The 13,612-nt window shown below is 55.4% G+C and overlaps 2 protein-coding genes across 7 annotated transcripts in view; one reads left to right on the forward strand and one right to left on the reverse strand.

The window, feature by feature from the left end:
* The window catches only part of CHLSN (cholesin), a 91,860-nt gene that overhangs the window by 29,870 nt on the left and 48,378 nt on the right, over positions 1-13,612 (forward strand). Inside the window, exon 1 of one of the 6 annotated variants that reach the window (XM_074314046.1) lies at positions 12,913-13,086. The exons of the other annotated variants lie outside the window; for them this stretch is intronic. The gene's annotated coding sequence lies outside the window, so the exon portion shown is untranslated. Of the gene's footprint in view, positions 1-12,912; positions 13,087-13,612 lie in introns of those variants that run through there. 6 annotated transcript variants of the gene reach the window in all.
* On the reverse strand, positions 3,545-12,807 carry LOC109455719 (uncharacterized). The gene is made up of 3 exons (XM_019747466.2): positions 12,601-12,807; positions 12,352-12,499; positions 3,545-6,076 (listed from the first exon to the last, which is right to left on the reverse strand). The coding sequence occupies exon 3, from the start codon at positions 6,059-6,061 to the stop codon at positions 5,039-5,041; it is 1,023 nt and encodes a 340-aa protein (XP_019603025.2). The 5' UTR covers positions 6,062-6,076; positions 12,352-12,499; positions 12,601-12,807; the 3' UTR covers positions 3,545-5,038.

The following is a 13,612-nucleotide window of genomic DNA, read 5'->3' on the forward strand; positions in this document are numbered from 1 at the left end:
TGTGCCACCTCCAGCAGCCGCCTTGGTGTGGCTTCCGAGCAGACGCTGCTGCCCTCAGCCGCTCCATCGTGGAAGCCAAGGCCTGCCTGTCATTGTCACAGACGGCCAGAGCCCGCTGTGCAGCAGCCAGCAGGCTTTATAGGCTTCCCAGGGCCGCCCATTCTGCTCTGTACCGGCCACAGCCTCCTTACAAGGCCAGCGTTAACCATTTTTTTGCTGGCCGTTTTTCTCTCACACTGTGGCAATGAGCTCAGTCCCACTAAACATTTCTACGGAAGTTTCCAGTTTAACTGCTTTTCTTCCCTCGCTGATACAATTTTTTTCAAGTTTGAAGGGATTGCAAGTAGGTCTTGTTTATCCTTTAGATAATAACCTATCATCACGTGTTGAAACTTAAATATTCTTGCTTGTTTTAACAACTGGCTGGCTTTAGAACTAAACACTATGTTTCCTGAGTTTAGAGAGTAGCGTGTGAGTTCTACATGGGAAATGTAACCTAGGCATTTTATAAGGACATTCACAGAAAGAAATTTAAACCCAGGAAGCAGCAGGTCTTTGGGCAAATAAATTAGGAATCAGCCGTCCTGCTCTGAACGTCAGCCGTGTCTCTGCTCTCCCCTGCCCTTTGCTCCTGAGCCCACCTTGTGCACCTGTCCTGCAGGTGTGGGTGACAGACCCAGGAGGCCCCCTCCCCACCACGGCACCCCCTCCTCCGAGTGCCAGCCATGTGCTCCGTCCTGTGTTTAGGTGGGGGGCCTTCAAGCGCCCCACCTGCTGGTGGTTGGCGTTTTACCACCGGCCTGGAGAAAGGCTGGCAGAGCTCTGTGTTGGGAGGGCCCACGTCCCCAGATGGGTGTGGGGCAGGGCTGCAGAGGTGTGCTCAGGCCACCCACACCAAGGTTTGCGGTTTCATAAGCATTACCTTTGAATTGCTCTCATGCTTTCCTCTTGGTGTCTTTTTCCCATTTTGAGTTTCTGAGGCTGTGGGGTTGGACCCTGAGTGGTCTTTTGCGTTACCGAATATGAAGAAAGTGAGTTGCTGCCGTGGACCTTTCCAGAGGACAGAGGCCGCTGACAGGCTCGAAGCCAAGGCCGCTGGTGGGACGGGCTGGTCAGGCACATGGGGAACCCCGGTTCCGTGAGCCCCAGGCCACCAGAGTGCCACGAACCTTCTTGCTTTTGTAATGAGCCTATCGCTCATGAGCTTGGTGGCATTCTGAATGATAATAATTTACCATTTTCCAGATAAGTGTTTTGAGAAACACGCACATATTTTTCAACACAGAATTCTGAGTTATACTTTTTGTGGGAAAACACTAACATTCAGGGTTCGTTCCAGCTTTAGAATCCAGCCATGATTCTCAGGTGTTAGTTTCCTGAACATTTGAGTGACATGATAACATAAATGAAAATGATTTGGTTTTAGACATATTTTTGGCAGCTGCAAACTCAAGCTGATTTCAGTACCAAAAATGCCTGAGCCACCATTTTGAAAGAGATGAGTCATGAGAAAGTACTACTTCCTCCGCAGCTAAATAAATAAATAAAATAAAACCCAAACCTTGAAATAGCCAAACATGCCACATAAAAATAGTCGCTCGCCTCTTGCACTTCCACCGCTGTCCCCGGCAAGCACTCCACCACTGCAGCTTGGCATTTTCTGTGGAATTCACTTTGGGGGGGATGGTCCTGTGGCTCGTTTGCTGGTTTTGTGCTTACAGCTTCTTGGGGCCACCATCCCATTAGGGCCCTGGGTGGTTAAATAACTTGTCAGTCCGCACGTGACTGGTTCGTATAGGCAACAGGACCCCAATTTTAGGAATTTCAGTCCAATGAACACGAGTTACTATTCGCGGGAGCGCAGACTGATGGCGCATGCCTGGTTCTGCCTGGGGAGGGACCATCCAGTTCCCGGGGGGTGCTTATGGGTAGAGCGTTCTGGGATGCCAGGCTGAATGCCAGGGTCCTTGTCCCAGCTGCACCTGAAGTGATCCCCGAGCTCTGTCCTCAGGGAGGCTCAGGGCCATTGGGAAGTGGCTCCTCCCCCCGCCTCCCATCAGTTCTCATTTGTCTTTTTAAAGTTGAGTTTTCTTGTAGGCGTTCTTCGGGGTTCAGGGGTGCGCCCATGGCTAGAAAGCCACCTCCTCCGAGTTGTCCTGGTTCTGTTGGCTCCAAAGCTTTCTCATGGCTCTGTCCTTGAAAAGTGGCTGTTCTCAGTGTGTCCAGTCTGTCACAGGGTGAGGGGTGACTGGGTCATCCTGGGTCCCGTGGGGCCGGTTGTTGGGGTCTGGGCACCCTGGTGTGGTAACGCTTGGGCTCCCCGCCCCCTCCCGGCAGCAGGGCCTGTTTCATGCCTCCAATATTGGGCTTTTGCTTAAAGAAAGGACCCTACTGCCAAAAAGAAAACGTGTGAGGACCACTGATGTCCATTCTTGTGGTGGTTTCTAAAGCAGTCCTTGAGCTGAAATACTTAGACACTCTCCAGGCTCACCTTGCACATTTGCTGCCCAGTCCTAGGACCAGCCATTTCCCCAAGGAGCCCCTTGTGCACATGGACTTTCAATCACCTTGTTTACTTTTGAAACTAGCAAGCTGTTGGCATCTGTCCTTGTGTTTTTATACATTAATTTAGGTCCTTCCAGTTCTGGCCACGCATGAGTAATTCAAGGGAACTTGTACTCCTGCCGTAAACCATTAAAAACCAGCTGAAACATGAGACAACTGTTTTCATACACTGGGACCATAGTCGGTGCAGGACTTTCACGTGAGAGGGGTCAGGTGGGGACCCTGTGCCATCGGGCCTGTCCCAACAGCACAGGAGGATCTGCCAGGTGGAGGGGCAGTGATGGGTTTTCTGGGGGACGATGGGCTTTCTTTCTGGGGGCCGAGGCAGTCGCACTGGCAGGGCACAGCACTGGAGAGGAGGGAGCCACAGCGACAAAGCCCTCCCGAGGCCTGGGTGGCAATCCCTGGAGCCTTTGGCTGAATCTGTGCTCACAGGGCATGAAGATGCTCCCGACCGACCAGCAGGGGCGCAGCGACCCCAGAGCTCCGGGGGGCCGGCCGGCCAGCGTTTCACCTGCACCAGCTGGACCACAGGACGCCGTTGAACATTTATGGGAACAAGAAAGGACCCGAACAGGGCATCTCAGTATTCAGGCTGCTGGAGACCTGACCACAAAGATTCACAATGACCCTCGGAAGAATCGCGCTGACCTACAAGTACTGAGGTGCTTGCCAGTCATTACCAGTGTCTTCAGAAACGACAGTGAAGTTCAAACGGTGAGCAGGGAATGTTCACAACGTCCAGCAGCTACTGAAAATGCCTGCACCACACGAAGCAGCAGCTTCACACTCAGCCTGACGCTCCTTGTCCATGTGGACGGTGCTGGTGGAGGACGACGTCGCTCTCCACATGACCCACTGTGTCACCTGTGCTTCCTCTGTCCCCGCGTGGGCATGCGTGAGCAGACCAGCCTGTGCATGTGTCACACAGTAAAGGTTTTATCAATATGTGAGACGTAAAGAAGAAGTAGAAGGGGAGTTTTTTGAAAGAATTTAATATTTTAATGGTATATTAGAGAAGCTACTTACATGTATAAGATCCAAATCCTTATTCTTCCAAAAAGGAATATAAATATGTAAACATGGAAAAGATAAACTCACAAAGGCATTTTTTGTTCTTTAGTTTTCAGATTAACATTAAAATGTTCATTAAAGTAGACAATCCAGACAATGGACTGTTATTCAGCGCTAAAAAGAAATGAGCCATCAGCCATGGAAAGACATGGAGGAAACTTGAATGCGTGTTACTAAGTGGAAGAAGCCAATCTGAAAAAGCTACAATACACACTGTGTCATCCCAACTGTATGACGTTCTGGAAAAGACGAAACTATGGGGACAGTGAGGTCAGGTTGTGGGGTGGGGCTGGGGGAGAAGCTGGAGCACAGAGATTTTAGGGTCGTTGGTCTGTCTGATACTGTGGTAGGTATGTGCCATTATTCATCTGCTGGAACCCAACAAGTACACGAAGAGTGATCGTAATGTAAGCTGCGGACTCTGGGTGACAGTGATGTGACAGTGCAGGTTCTTTGAACATAACCAATGCACCATCTGGTGGGGATGTTGGTTGTGAGGAGGCTGCGCCTGGGGCGGGGGATGGGAAACCTCTGAATTCCTCTTAATTTTATGGCAAACCTAAACATGCTCTTGAAAAGTGGTCGTAATAAAAAAAAAAAAAAAATGAAGCTCTGAAGGTATAGGTTCCATAAAGCCCAGCGAGCCCTTTCCTTTGCATGTCTCTTCTGTGTTCGACCCTGAACATCTTCAAATAAATCCAGGTAGAACGATGGTGAACCTTTCAGAGGAAGATCAGTCACCGTACTTCGCACCGTTATTCCCATGTGTTCCTAGCCTTTCTGCCAACACGTCAACTAGAACGGATGGTGCTTTGGGAGCAGCTTTTCGCTGCCCTGCCCGGAGCCCCTGCCGATGGGCACCTGGCCTGCCAGGTGACAGGAGCAAGGAGGGCTGCTGGGGGCTCACGCCCGTCCTAGTAGTGCTCAGAAGGCTGCATGGTTCTCGGACCTCAGTGAGGACGATAAACTTAGAAACACAAACCTTGTTTGTTCTTGGCAAGATTTACGTGGTAGCTGAAGATTAAGCAACTACGACCACTTAGGACCAGATCATAAAGGTCTTGAATTGTGCCTTCCTCTCCCAGTTCCTTCTTGGTTGTGTGGTGGGGGTAGAGCCAGAGAGAGACACCAGGCAGCAGGCAGACCAAGCCGGCACCCCCTCCATTGTCCCACGCATGCCCACCCGCTCTGCCTGGGAGTGGTGGCTTCTCCCACGTTCTCCGCGCCCTTCACTTGCAGGGCGTCCTTTAGTGTGTTGGTTTGGGCCAAGGTCTCGTGCATAAATCAAGTTGAGTGCCAGAAAGCTGGTGTTTAATATGTGTCTTCCGGTTCTGTCCCCCCCACCGGCACACTGAGTTTCAGCAAACACATAGTGTTCCCCAACTGCCAGGAACGTCCCTCACCTGCCGGTCAGGCCCATTTCCGGTGGGCGGGGCTCAGACCTCACTCCGTCCTCGTCCTCGCTGGAAGGAGAAGCCGCTGCTGGCCTCCCTCCTCTCCTGCACCTTCGGAAGAGACGCCCTGGAAGGGTAAGCAGTGCCAGCCTGCAGGGTTTGTGGAGGAAGAGGGTCACCAAGGAGTTCACACAGCTCTCCCCAAACAGGGCCAGCTCCGCGAGGCTCAAGAGGAGCTCGTCCTTGGGGGAGCCGATGTCCCCCTGCAGCTTCAGCCGGGCCCGCTGCAAGAGGGCGACGTTGTAGGGGAGTCGGCAGGCGAATGTGGTCAGGGCGATGGCCACCACTGCTGGGTGAGCAGAGCCCGCGTCCCTCCGGGCCCGCGGGACGGCCAGCAGAGTGAGGAATGCCAGCTCCAGGAGGAGCGCAAGCCCGCAGCCCAGGCCGACCTTGACAATTTCATACTCCGGCCAGGCGGTCAGAGGGTCCAGCTGGCACAGAGTGGGTCTGTGCAGCTCCCCGGACGTGCCCAGCAGGGACACCACTCCCAGGGAGCTGCAGAGGGCACAGCCCCCAAGGGCAGCCAGGCCCCACACAGGCCCAGTGGCCCCCTTGGTGTCCGTGCGCAGACAGGGTGAGGGGCCCTGCCGCAGGAACACAAAGAGCATGGCCAGCTGCACGTACTGGGCATTGAAGTAGCAGACGTTGGACAGAAAGGAGAGGGTGGCACAGCCCAGGTGGCTTGTGGCCAGGTAGTCCGGCCGGCTGGCGGCGGTGAGTGAGAGCAGCGTCACCAGCACGTTGGTGACAGTGAGGTCTGAGAGGAACGCATCCAGGCGCCCCAGCCTGGCACGGCCCCAAATGAAGGTGGTCAAGTTGAACAGTCCGGTTACCAAGCTCACTGGGACAAGCAGAGCCACGTAGACTTGCGCACACCTGGAGATGATGCCCTGGGAGGCGATGACGTCTTCTACTGCTGTGGAGACGTGGCTCGGGTAGCGTACCCAGGACATGTTGCGGGCGCTCATCCTGGCAGCGCCGGCCTGTAACAGAAGCACACCCCATGGCGGTTACCGGCTCTGGCTGTGGTTCCCTGCCTCACCTTTCTGGACACTGCCTGCACTCCCCTCACCCCACCCCACACGGCCCTGAGGGCTCTCAGCCCGCGCTATGTAGGTGCCGCCTCCTTGAGTGTGAGCAGCAGGGGTCTTCACCCTGCCCCCCAAGGGTTCAGTGAGGGATTTGTGGGGGCTAGAGTTCTAGGACCCGGGCTTGGAGCCCATGCAATGCATCCTGCTTATTTCAGCTGGGGCGTCTGCTCTCGTGCAGGAAATGGCCAGAACCCACATTGATTGGAGGCTGGGCAGAGTGAAGCTGGCATGAGTCGTTGGCTTTTGGACCCAGAGAAGTTCTGACTGGTTCTGGCCGACGTGAGGGACCCTGCGGGTTGTGATGCCTCCTACCCTTTTATCTGCCAGTTGTTTTATTGCAGCTGAGCTTTCAAGACCAAGGTTGGGGCTTTAAGTAGCACTGCTGACAGGCTCAGAGCCTTCCTGGCCCATCTTTTGTCACGGGGGTAATTTTGTCTCCATAAATGTCCCCCCCCTTAAATATAACCAGATAGCAGATGAGGCTGGGAGATAGCATCACTATTTATTCAAAGGACACTGAAGGCGACAAAATTGGAAACTTAATTCTAGTGGAGTGCTCCAAGGTGGGCCTGACTCCACAGCCAGCTTTCATTTACTCTGTGGGGGCAGCCGTGTGTGTGTGTGTGTGTGTGTGTGTGTGTGTGTGTAAGCATATCCTTGCTTTGGGCCAGGCTGGCAGCCACACAGTGTGACCACAGATTGCAAACATGTCATTCGGAAGTAGAGCCAAAGTGGAAGGCCTCTTCTCCCAGCGTGTAACACTAGAGTAGCAGGCTATACGTCGCCCAGACTGTCTGGCACGTGGGTCTCTGCACACACAGGTTTGCCGTGGCCTTTTCTGACCATATCATGGGAAGTGACATGAATAGAGCCAGGCAGCCGTCCAGAGGGGCTGCCTCACTCATCTTGTTCCGTGAACCTTTGGGGTGGGCCAGATACGATTGTTTCCTAAACAGCTGTGTGTAACGAGCACGACTGAGGACATCCTGATCACAGTACTGAAGGTGACGGCCCTTCTGTCTGCGGACGGCATCAGTAAGCAGCCATGTGCAGCCAGGAGCAGCTCAGCCCGTCAGCTCCTTCCAGTGCTAATTCTTTCTTCCTTTCATGTAACTATTCCTTTCCTTTTTCTCATAAAAATCGTCACTTTCTCCCTGTAATTGGGACATTATTTGGGCTTCTGCCGGAATCTGTGCTCCTGCATTGCATGCTTTGCCTCTTGAACTGGGCTCTTGTTTTTAGGTTGACGGTGTCACACACACGTGCCGGTTCACAGGTGCACTTTCGCAGCTACGTGGTAAACTGAGCCACTGTACAAATGCTGATGTTGGTGCATAAACAGCATTCTCTCCCCATACTATCCCCGTGCTCTGTCCCACGGGCCTGAAGACACGATTTGTGCCGACACGTTCTCCAGGGGTGTGTCTCCAGGTATGTTCTGCTCTGAGACACAGTGAGTTGTGATGTTTTTCATGTCCCAGTGCTTAAGGGGATGAGTGATGTCCCGGACGTGCAGTGACATCGGAATTAAGAGGAATGGCTGGGCTGAGAGGAAGTAATTGGAAATTTTTATTTAATTCAGGCAAATTGGACAGACTGTTTTGCGAATGTTGCCCACAGGTCAGTCCCGGTGTCCGGTCTCTGCAGCCGGCTAGTGCTGCACACACTTCCTGGGGTTCGCTGTCAGGGCCACCCCTGCTTGTCACAGGAGGACGCGTGTGTCCCAGCCTGGCCTGAGAGCAGATCCTGGACTCCGGCCCGATGGAAAAGCTTGTTGACTACTTCTTGCTGCTTTCTGTGCTTTTCTCCAAAGGCAAGCGGCTTTCTTGGGGAGGAAGGAGCTCCAGCTTTACGATGTCCTCTTTCTCCCCTTGGGGACAGGTCTCATGGGTCCCCAGACAGGAGGGGTGTCCTGCGCTGACACCGACTTGCTGCCCACAGGCTACCTAAACTTTCAGGCGTCAGCTGCCCACTCTGCTCAGCGGGCACTGGACCAACCACCTCCCAGCTTGGGGACGTCCAAGGACAGGAAGGCCTCGTAGGACCCCCTCGCCCAGGCCGGCAGGGTGTGTGCTGCGCTCCGCTGGCCTCTGCATGCCGCCCTGCCCCAGTCTCCTGTGTTTCGGGCTGTGGTCCTTTTGCCTCAGGGCTCTGTGAGCAAGGGCTGGAGCTCACGGCCTCCAGGGCTGTACACGCCCAGACAGGATCCCCGTCTTGCTCCTCCTTTGCCTCAGATGCGGGCCCAGGAGCGAGGTATCCTGGCGGTGACCCCTGAGTGTCCCTGAATCCCTGGTCTGGGTGCGGGCGGCCTGATGGGGACTCGGTGAGCTCACTCGTGGTCACCCGCCTCCAGGCCCCAGGGGCTCTGAGCCCTGCTCCCAGCGGTGTGCCCCGGGCGCACACACCTTAAGGAGCCCGTCCTGCTGCGGCCTCACACCCACGCCCTGCCTCACGGTCGGAACAGGCCAAGTCCTGCCAGGGGTCAAAGGGGATGCCCAGGGGTGGGCTTGCTCAGCCACCTTGTCTGCCGTGCCAGGCCACCTCTCTCCTCACCGCCGCTTTTGGATTTTATTTGGAAAGATAATATAATAACATATGGAAGACATTTTCTTGTGAAATTGTCCACAATTCCGGCTTTTCCACCCAACCTCCCACCCACCCATTCCCGGCTCCCTTATATGCTGGGCTTCTCTTTGGTCTTGACAGTCTCCCCCTGTAGCCCCCAAAAGAGAGAGGGTGGGGAGAGGGCGTGCACAGAGAAGAGACTGCAGTGGGCTCTTAGGGTCAGACCTGGTTGGTGCACTGTCACCACGTACTGAGTGCTTCCCAGGTGCCAGACACCAGGGGGACACTTTCTATATAGCAATGTGCTCGGACCTTCCAGCTTCCCACACAACGCAGGTACAGGCAGAACCCCACCTCACAACTGAGGCAGCTCGTCACCATAGCGAGTAGTTTGCCCCGTCACACAACAGCATCTGATGGCGTTGAGATGTAAACCGGGTACTTGGCCCGAGAGCCTGTGTTACATTTACGTGCAGTTAAAGTTACTGTTGGGCATGTGCTGCAGTGCGTCTGGCCTTGGAAACACCACACACGGCACAGAAAGGTTCCCTCACCCCACACCCCTTGTGCTGGTCCTTGGTCAACGCCCACCCTAATCCCTGGCCCCAGTGACCGTTTTCTGTTCCTGTGCTTGACACTTGCAGAATGTCGGGTGCACAGAGCCCACGTGAGTCTGGTGCACTGAGCGAGACTCAGTGTGAGGTGCGTGGGTCAGTGTCGCCGCTGTGTTGCTCAGCAGCGTCGGGCTGCGTGGAGGCATCGCAGTTTGCTGATCCACTCACCATTTGAGTGACATTTGGGTTATTTCCAGGGTTGGGCTATCATGCATAAAGTTTCTTTAAATATTTGCACACAGGGTTTTATGTAAATTATTTTTTTGAGTGAATACCTAAGAGTGAGGTTGCAGGTTCTGCGCTAAGTGTGTTGACTTTACGTGAATATTGACGTACTTCCCACATGGCCGTACTGCTTTGCATCCCTGCCAGACCTGCCCCTTTAACTGTGCTATACGCTCCAGCAAAAGCAGAGCTTCTTACCTGAGGCTTGTAATTTCCTGGGAAGATGGGCTGACCCTCCAGGTCAGACCCCGTGGCTTGTCTGCTGCCAGTTTCAAGCCGAGAACCGGAGCTTCTGGGGTCCTCCCCTGAGCCACACAGAAGGGTCCCCTGGGAGCTCCCCGAGGCCAGAGCCTTGAGAATTTTCTGCTCTTTATAGCAGCTCTTGGCTACAGCTCCGTAAATAGTCTTTCAGAATGGCTCTAGGAAGCATGGGCCCCACCTTACCCAGGATTGCTTCCCCAGAGTTAGAAGGTGGGGACATGACAGCAGCCTGTCCTAATGACGGGGATCAGTATTTCCCGGAGGACACCAGGGGAAGGACGGGGAGCAGGTTGACACATGGGGAGTGCTCCCCTCCTTCACAGCCCCCATGCCTGCCCCGGGGTCCCTCCAGCCCCCAGGATCCAGGCCTTGCTCTGCTGGGTCCTTCTCATGGCAGCTGCCCTCCCTTTCGCTAATCACCGTCAGTTACAGACCTGTATATACATGGTTGAGTTTTACATCCAGTGGGAGTTGTGCTAATTCCACTTAGCACTTTGGTTATTAAATGGTTTCCATGCTTCTGCAGTTTTATTGTCGTCTAATGGGTGAGTAATTACCGTAGTGCTGTGACAATCATTTACTAACGGTCCCCCTACTGTGGACTTTTGTTTCTGACTTTGCCATCGTGGGTCCTTTCCAATCCCATGCTTGAGCCCAGGAAGCCTCACAGCTTGGTTTTCTGTGTAAAAAGAGGGTAAACCTGTGAGGTCAGGAGGCTGCCAAGTGACTCTGCACTGTCCTCAGCTTGCTGGATGGGGTGAGGCCCCTGAGAGCACATGGCCACCTGATGCCCTGTAGTCCCGGAATCAGTCTCTCCGGAGCTGTCGTTCTCGGTGCCCGCTCTGGCTTTGGGTGCCTGCCTGCCACGAGCCCTGACACTGACAGCGTGAGAGTGGTGACCTCACGAGAAGGTGGTCGGTGGGGAGTGCAGCTTCCTGTCAGCGTGCCCTCTGGAGGACCCCACCTGCCCCTCCCCAGGCTGGCTCTTTCCCCTCTGGCCAGCTCCTCCCTCCACCTTCTGGCAGGACTTGGCTTTCTTAGTGCCTTCTGGTCTTGGCTGCATAAATGTTTCCATTCCAGTCCCCTTGCTCCCTGCAGACTTCGGGCCGAGTCAGTGGCCCGATGAGTCACCATGTCAGCCCGTGTCCCCATTACGTGGCTGGGCGCGAGCTTGCACAGACACTGGGTGTGGCGTGCAACCTGGGACTGAGGTCAAGGGGACCTGTGGGAGCCCGCCCTGGGGCCCCGCCTCTGCCCACCACCCGGGGTTTGAGCCGGTGCGGGTGGCAGCATGGCCTTCTGCTCCTGTGGACGGGCGTCGGGCCTCCTCACCCTTCCTGCGGTCCTGACTCAAACTCCAGGAACTGCCCTGACTGTCTTTTATGGCTGTTGGGGAAAATAACCTCACTGGAGGATGAAAAAGGTTTCCATTCAGCCTCTCTTGGGCCTTCCAAAGTGTGGTCCTTCTCTGTCTCTCCTGGACACACCTGTGGGCACATGCACACACACACACACCGCCAGCAGACATAGCGCCGTGGGCCCTGGAGCGCCCCTTCCTCACACACTGGGTTACGTGGCTCCTGCCGGGGCCGAGCACCCTGCCTCACCCGCCATCCCCACAGCCTTTGTAGGCATATCTGCTTGCCTGGGAGCTCGTCAGGCATTTCATCATCCCCACCTAGACTGTCATGATCCCGTGCAGGCAGAACTCCCCCCCACACACACACTGTGATCTGAGGCAAAGTACTAAGCCCTGGCTCGTACTCAGCATGCGTACTCAGCACGCATATGCAGATTTTATCAGACCAGGTGACCGGGCGCGGGTCTGTGCCTCCCTCCACTTGGGAGAGGATTCAGGGGTCAGGACCTTCCTTCCTGGTTTTTACCTAGTCCTGAATGTCAGCTGGACACTGAGCCACCTGTGCAGGAGGCTGGTGGGACTTGCATGGTCTGAGTACTGGAACCTTCCTTCCCAGGCTCCTTGCCCGCGCCCCCAGCACAGAAGCGCAGCCCCTCCCCACAGCTGTCAGGAAAGACCCCTGCATCCTGGGTCCATGCCCCATGAAAACGTGTGTTCCGGGCGTGCTTGCTGTGACACGCGCATCGTATTCTGCCAGATAGACTTGTCCGTAGTTCTGCCGCAGGAGAAACCCCAAAAGCGGTGACCGATCTGGCATCTCCAGGCGATGCCTGCATGCACTTCTGACAGTTAACAGACCTTTTCTAGCTCTGTGTTCAGGAGACCAAATTAGGGTCACTGTTACTCTTCCCTTAATGAGGGGACCTCAGCAGTCTGCTCCATCATCCCCAGTCCAAATGCTCGAAACATACATTTCTTTACTTTTCTTTGGAACCAGCTGATAGTATACACAGACTGGTTTTCAGAAAGAAACAGCTGCTGCTGTCCCCGGCTACCTCTAAACACCGCAAATGCAAACCCGAGAACAGGCACTTAGGTAGGCAAGCTGGGAGGGTGGGTGCTGCTTCCCGCTCCGCACTCACCTGTGCGAAGGCTCTGCTCCAGTTCTCTGCCTGCGGTCGGGGTTCGTACACGGCTCAGCTAGGGGCCCCACTTTGGAGGGAGAGGGCCCTGCTTCCAGCCTTACCCTCTCCTTCAGTTGTTCTGTGCTCATGGAAAACAGTTACAGCTCTGTAAGGAAAATAGGAATTCAGCCTTAAGTCATTCAGACCACACACTGCATGTTAAGCCAAGTATGGTGTGGCCATGTGACCCAGAAAGTTCAGGCGGACCTGGGGAGGGAGGCAGCTGAGTGCTGCACACAGACAGAAAGGCGGTGTGTGCGTCTGTGCTTCCCCACGGGCCAGACCGGCAGTGGTTTTCCTGTAGAGCCCACACGCTGGCGCGTTGCGAACAGTCCCTCCCAGAAAGCAGGCAACGTCTGCTCTGAAAATAGGACCCAAAGCCCCACCCAGAGAACAAGGGACGCGCTCACAACCTGTGTAGCCAAAGAAAGGCCCCCAGAGGCCCCCCCAGAGCCTCAGCTCCAGGGCCTTGGAGCCCTTGGCCCAGGGGGTCTGCCCTCTGCCCCCACAAGGGGTGGACGTGAGGTGGCCAGAGTCCTGACCTTCTGCCTCATCGCCCTGCAGGCCTGTGCCTGGACTTGCGGGGGTCACGCAGAGTTAGGGCGCAGCTGCCCCAAGGACCATGTGAGAGCAGACCTCCCTGCTGCTCCCCAGCAGCCTCTCGCCGGTGGCGCCTGGCCGGGTACAGGGCAGGTAAGAACTGTGGGGGGCTAACCGAGGACGGGGTCAGCAAGGCCCCGATTAGCAGGGGCATCTGCAAGCGGCCGGGGCCCCCAAGTTCCTGAAGGAGAGAGGCTCTGCCAAGAGGAGGCAAGAGCTCAGAAACAGATCCCCCCGCCCCCCAGTCCTGCTCTGAAACTTAAAGTGCACATTCCTCTTTAAATGCTGCCCCCACTTGGTGGCCACGTCCCTTTTATGAGATGTAAGCCCTGTGGCGACGTAAGAGAAGGGGGAACTTTCTAAGCAGTGCCCAGTCAGTCTGGAGTCGCTGACAGTGCCCGCAGCCCACATGAGCTCCGTGGAAAACCCGTGGCCGTGCCAGAGAGGCGCTTGGACTGAGCCTGGGCTCGCGGAGCTGCTCGCTTGGGAGTGGGGGGGCTCGTGGAGGTTGAGGGCTGCCGAGGGGGCTGGCTGGTCTCCCCCGGAGAAGGGAAGCGGGCTCCTGGCAGTCTCACCATCCTGGGTTCTCCTCCCCGCTTCCTGGGAGATGAGGTGCCTT

Source organism: Rhinolophus sinicus, linkage group LG10, assembly GCF_036562045.2.
Source record: "Rhinolophus sinicus isolate RSC01 linkage group LG10, ASM3656204v1, whole genome shotgun sequence".
NCBI lineage: Eukaryota > Metazoa > Chordata > Mammalia > Chiroptera > Rhinolophidae > Rhinolophus > Rhinolophus sinicus.

Coding starts and splice junctions, on each gene's coding strand:
- LOC109455719 (XM_019747466.2), bottom strand. CDS start 6,061: ATGAGCGCCCGCAACATGTCCTGGGTACGCTACCCGAGCCACGTCTCC.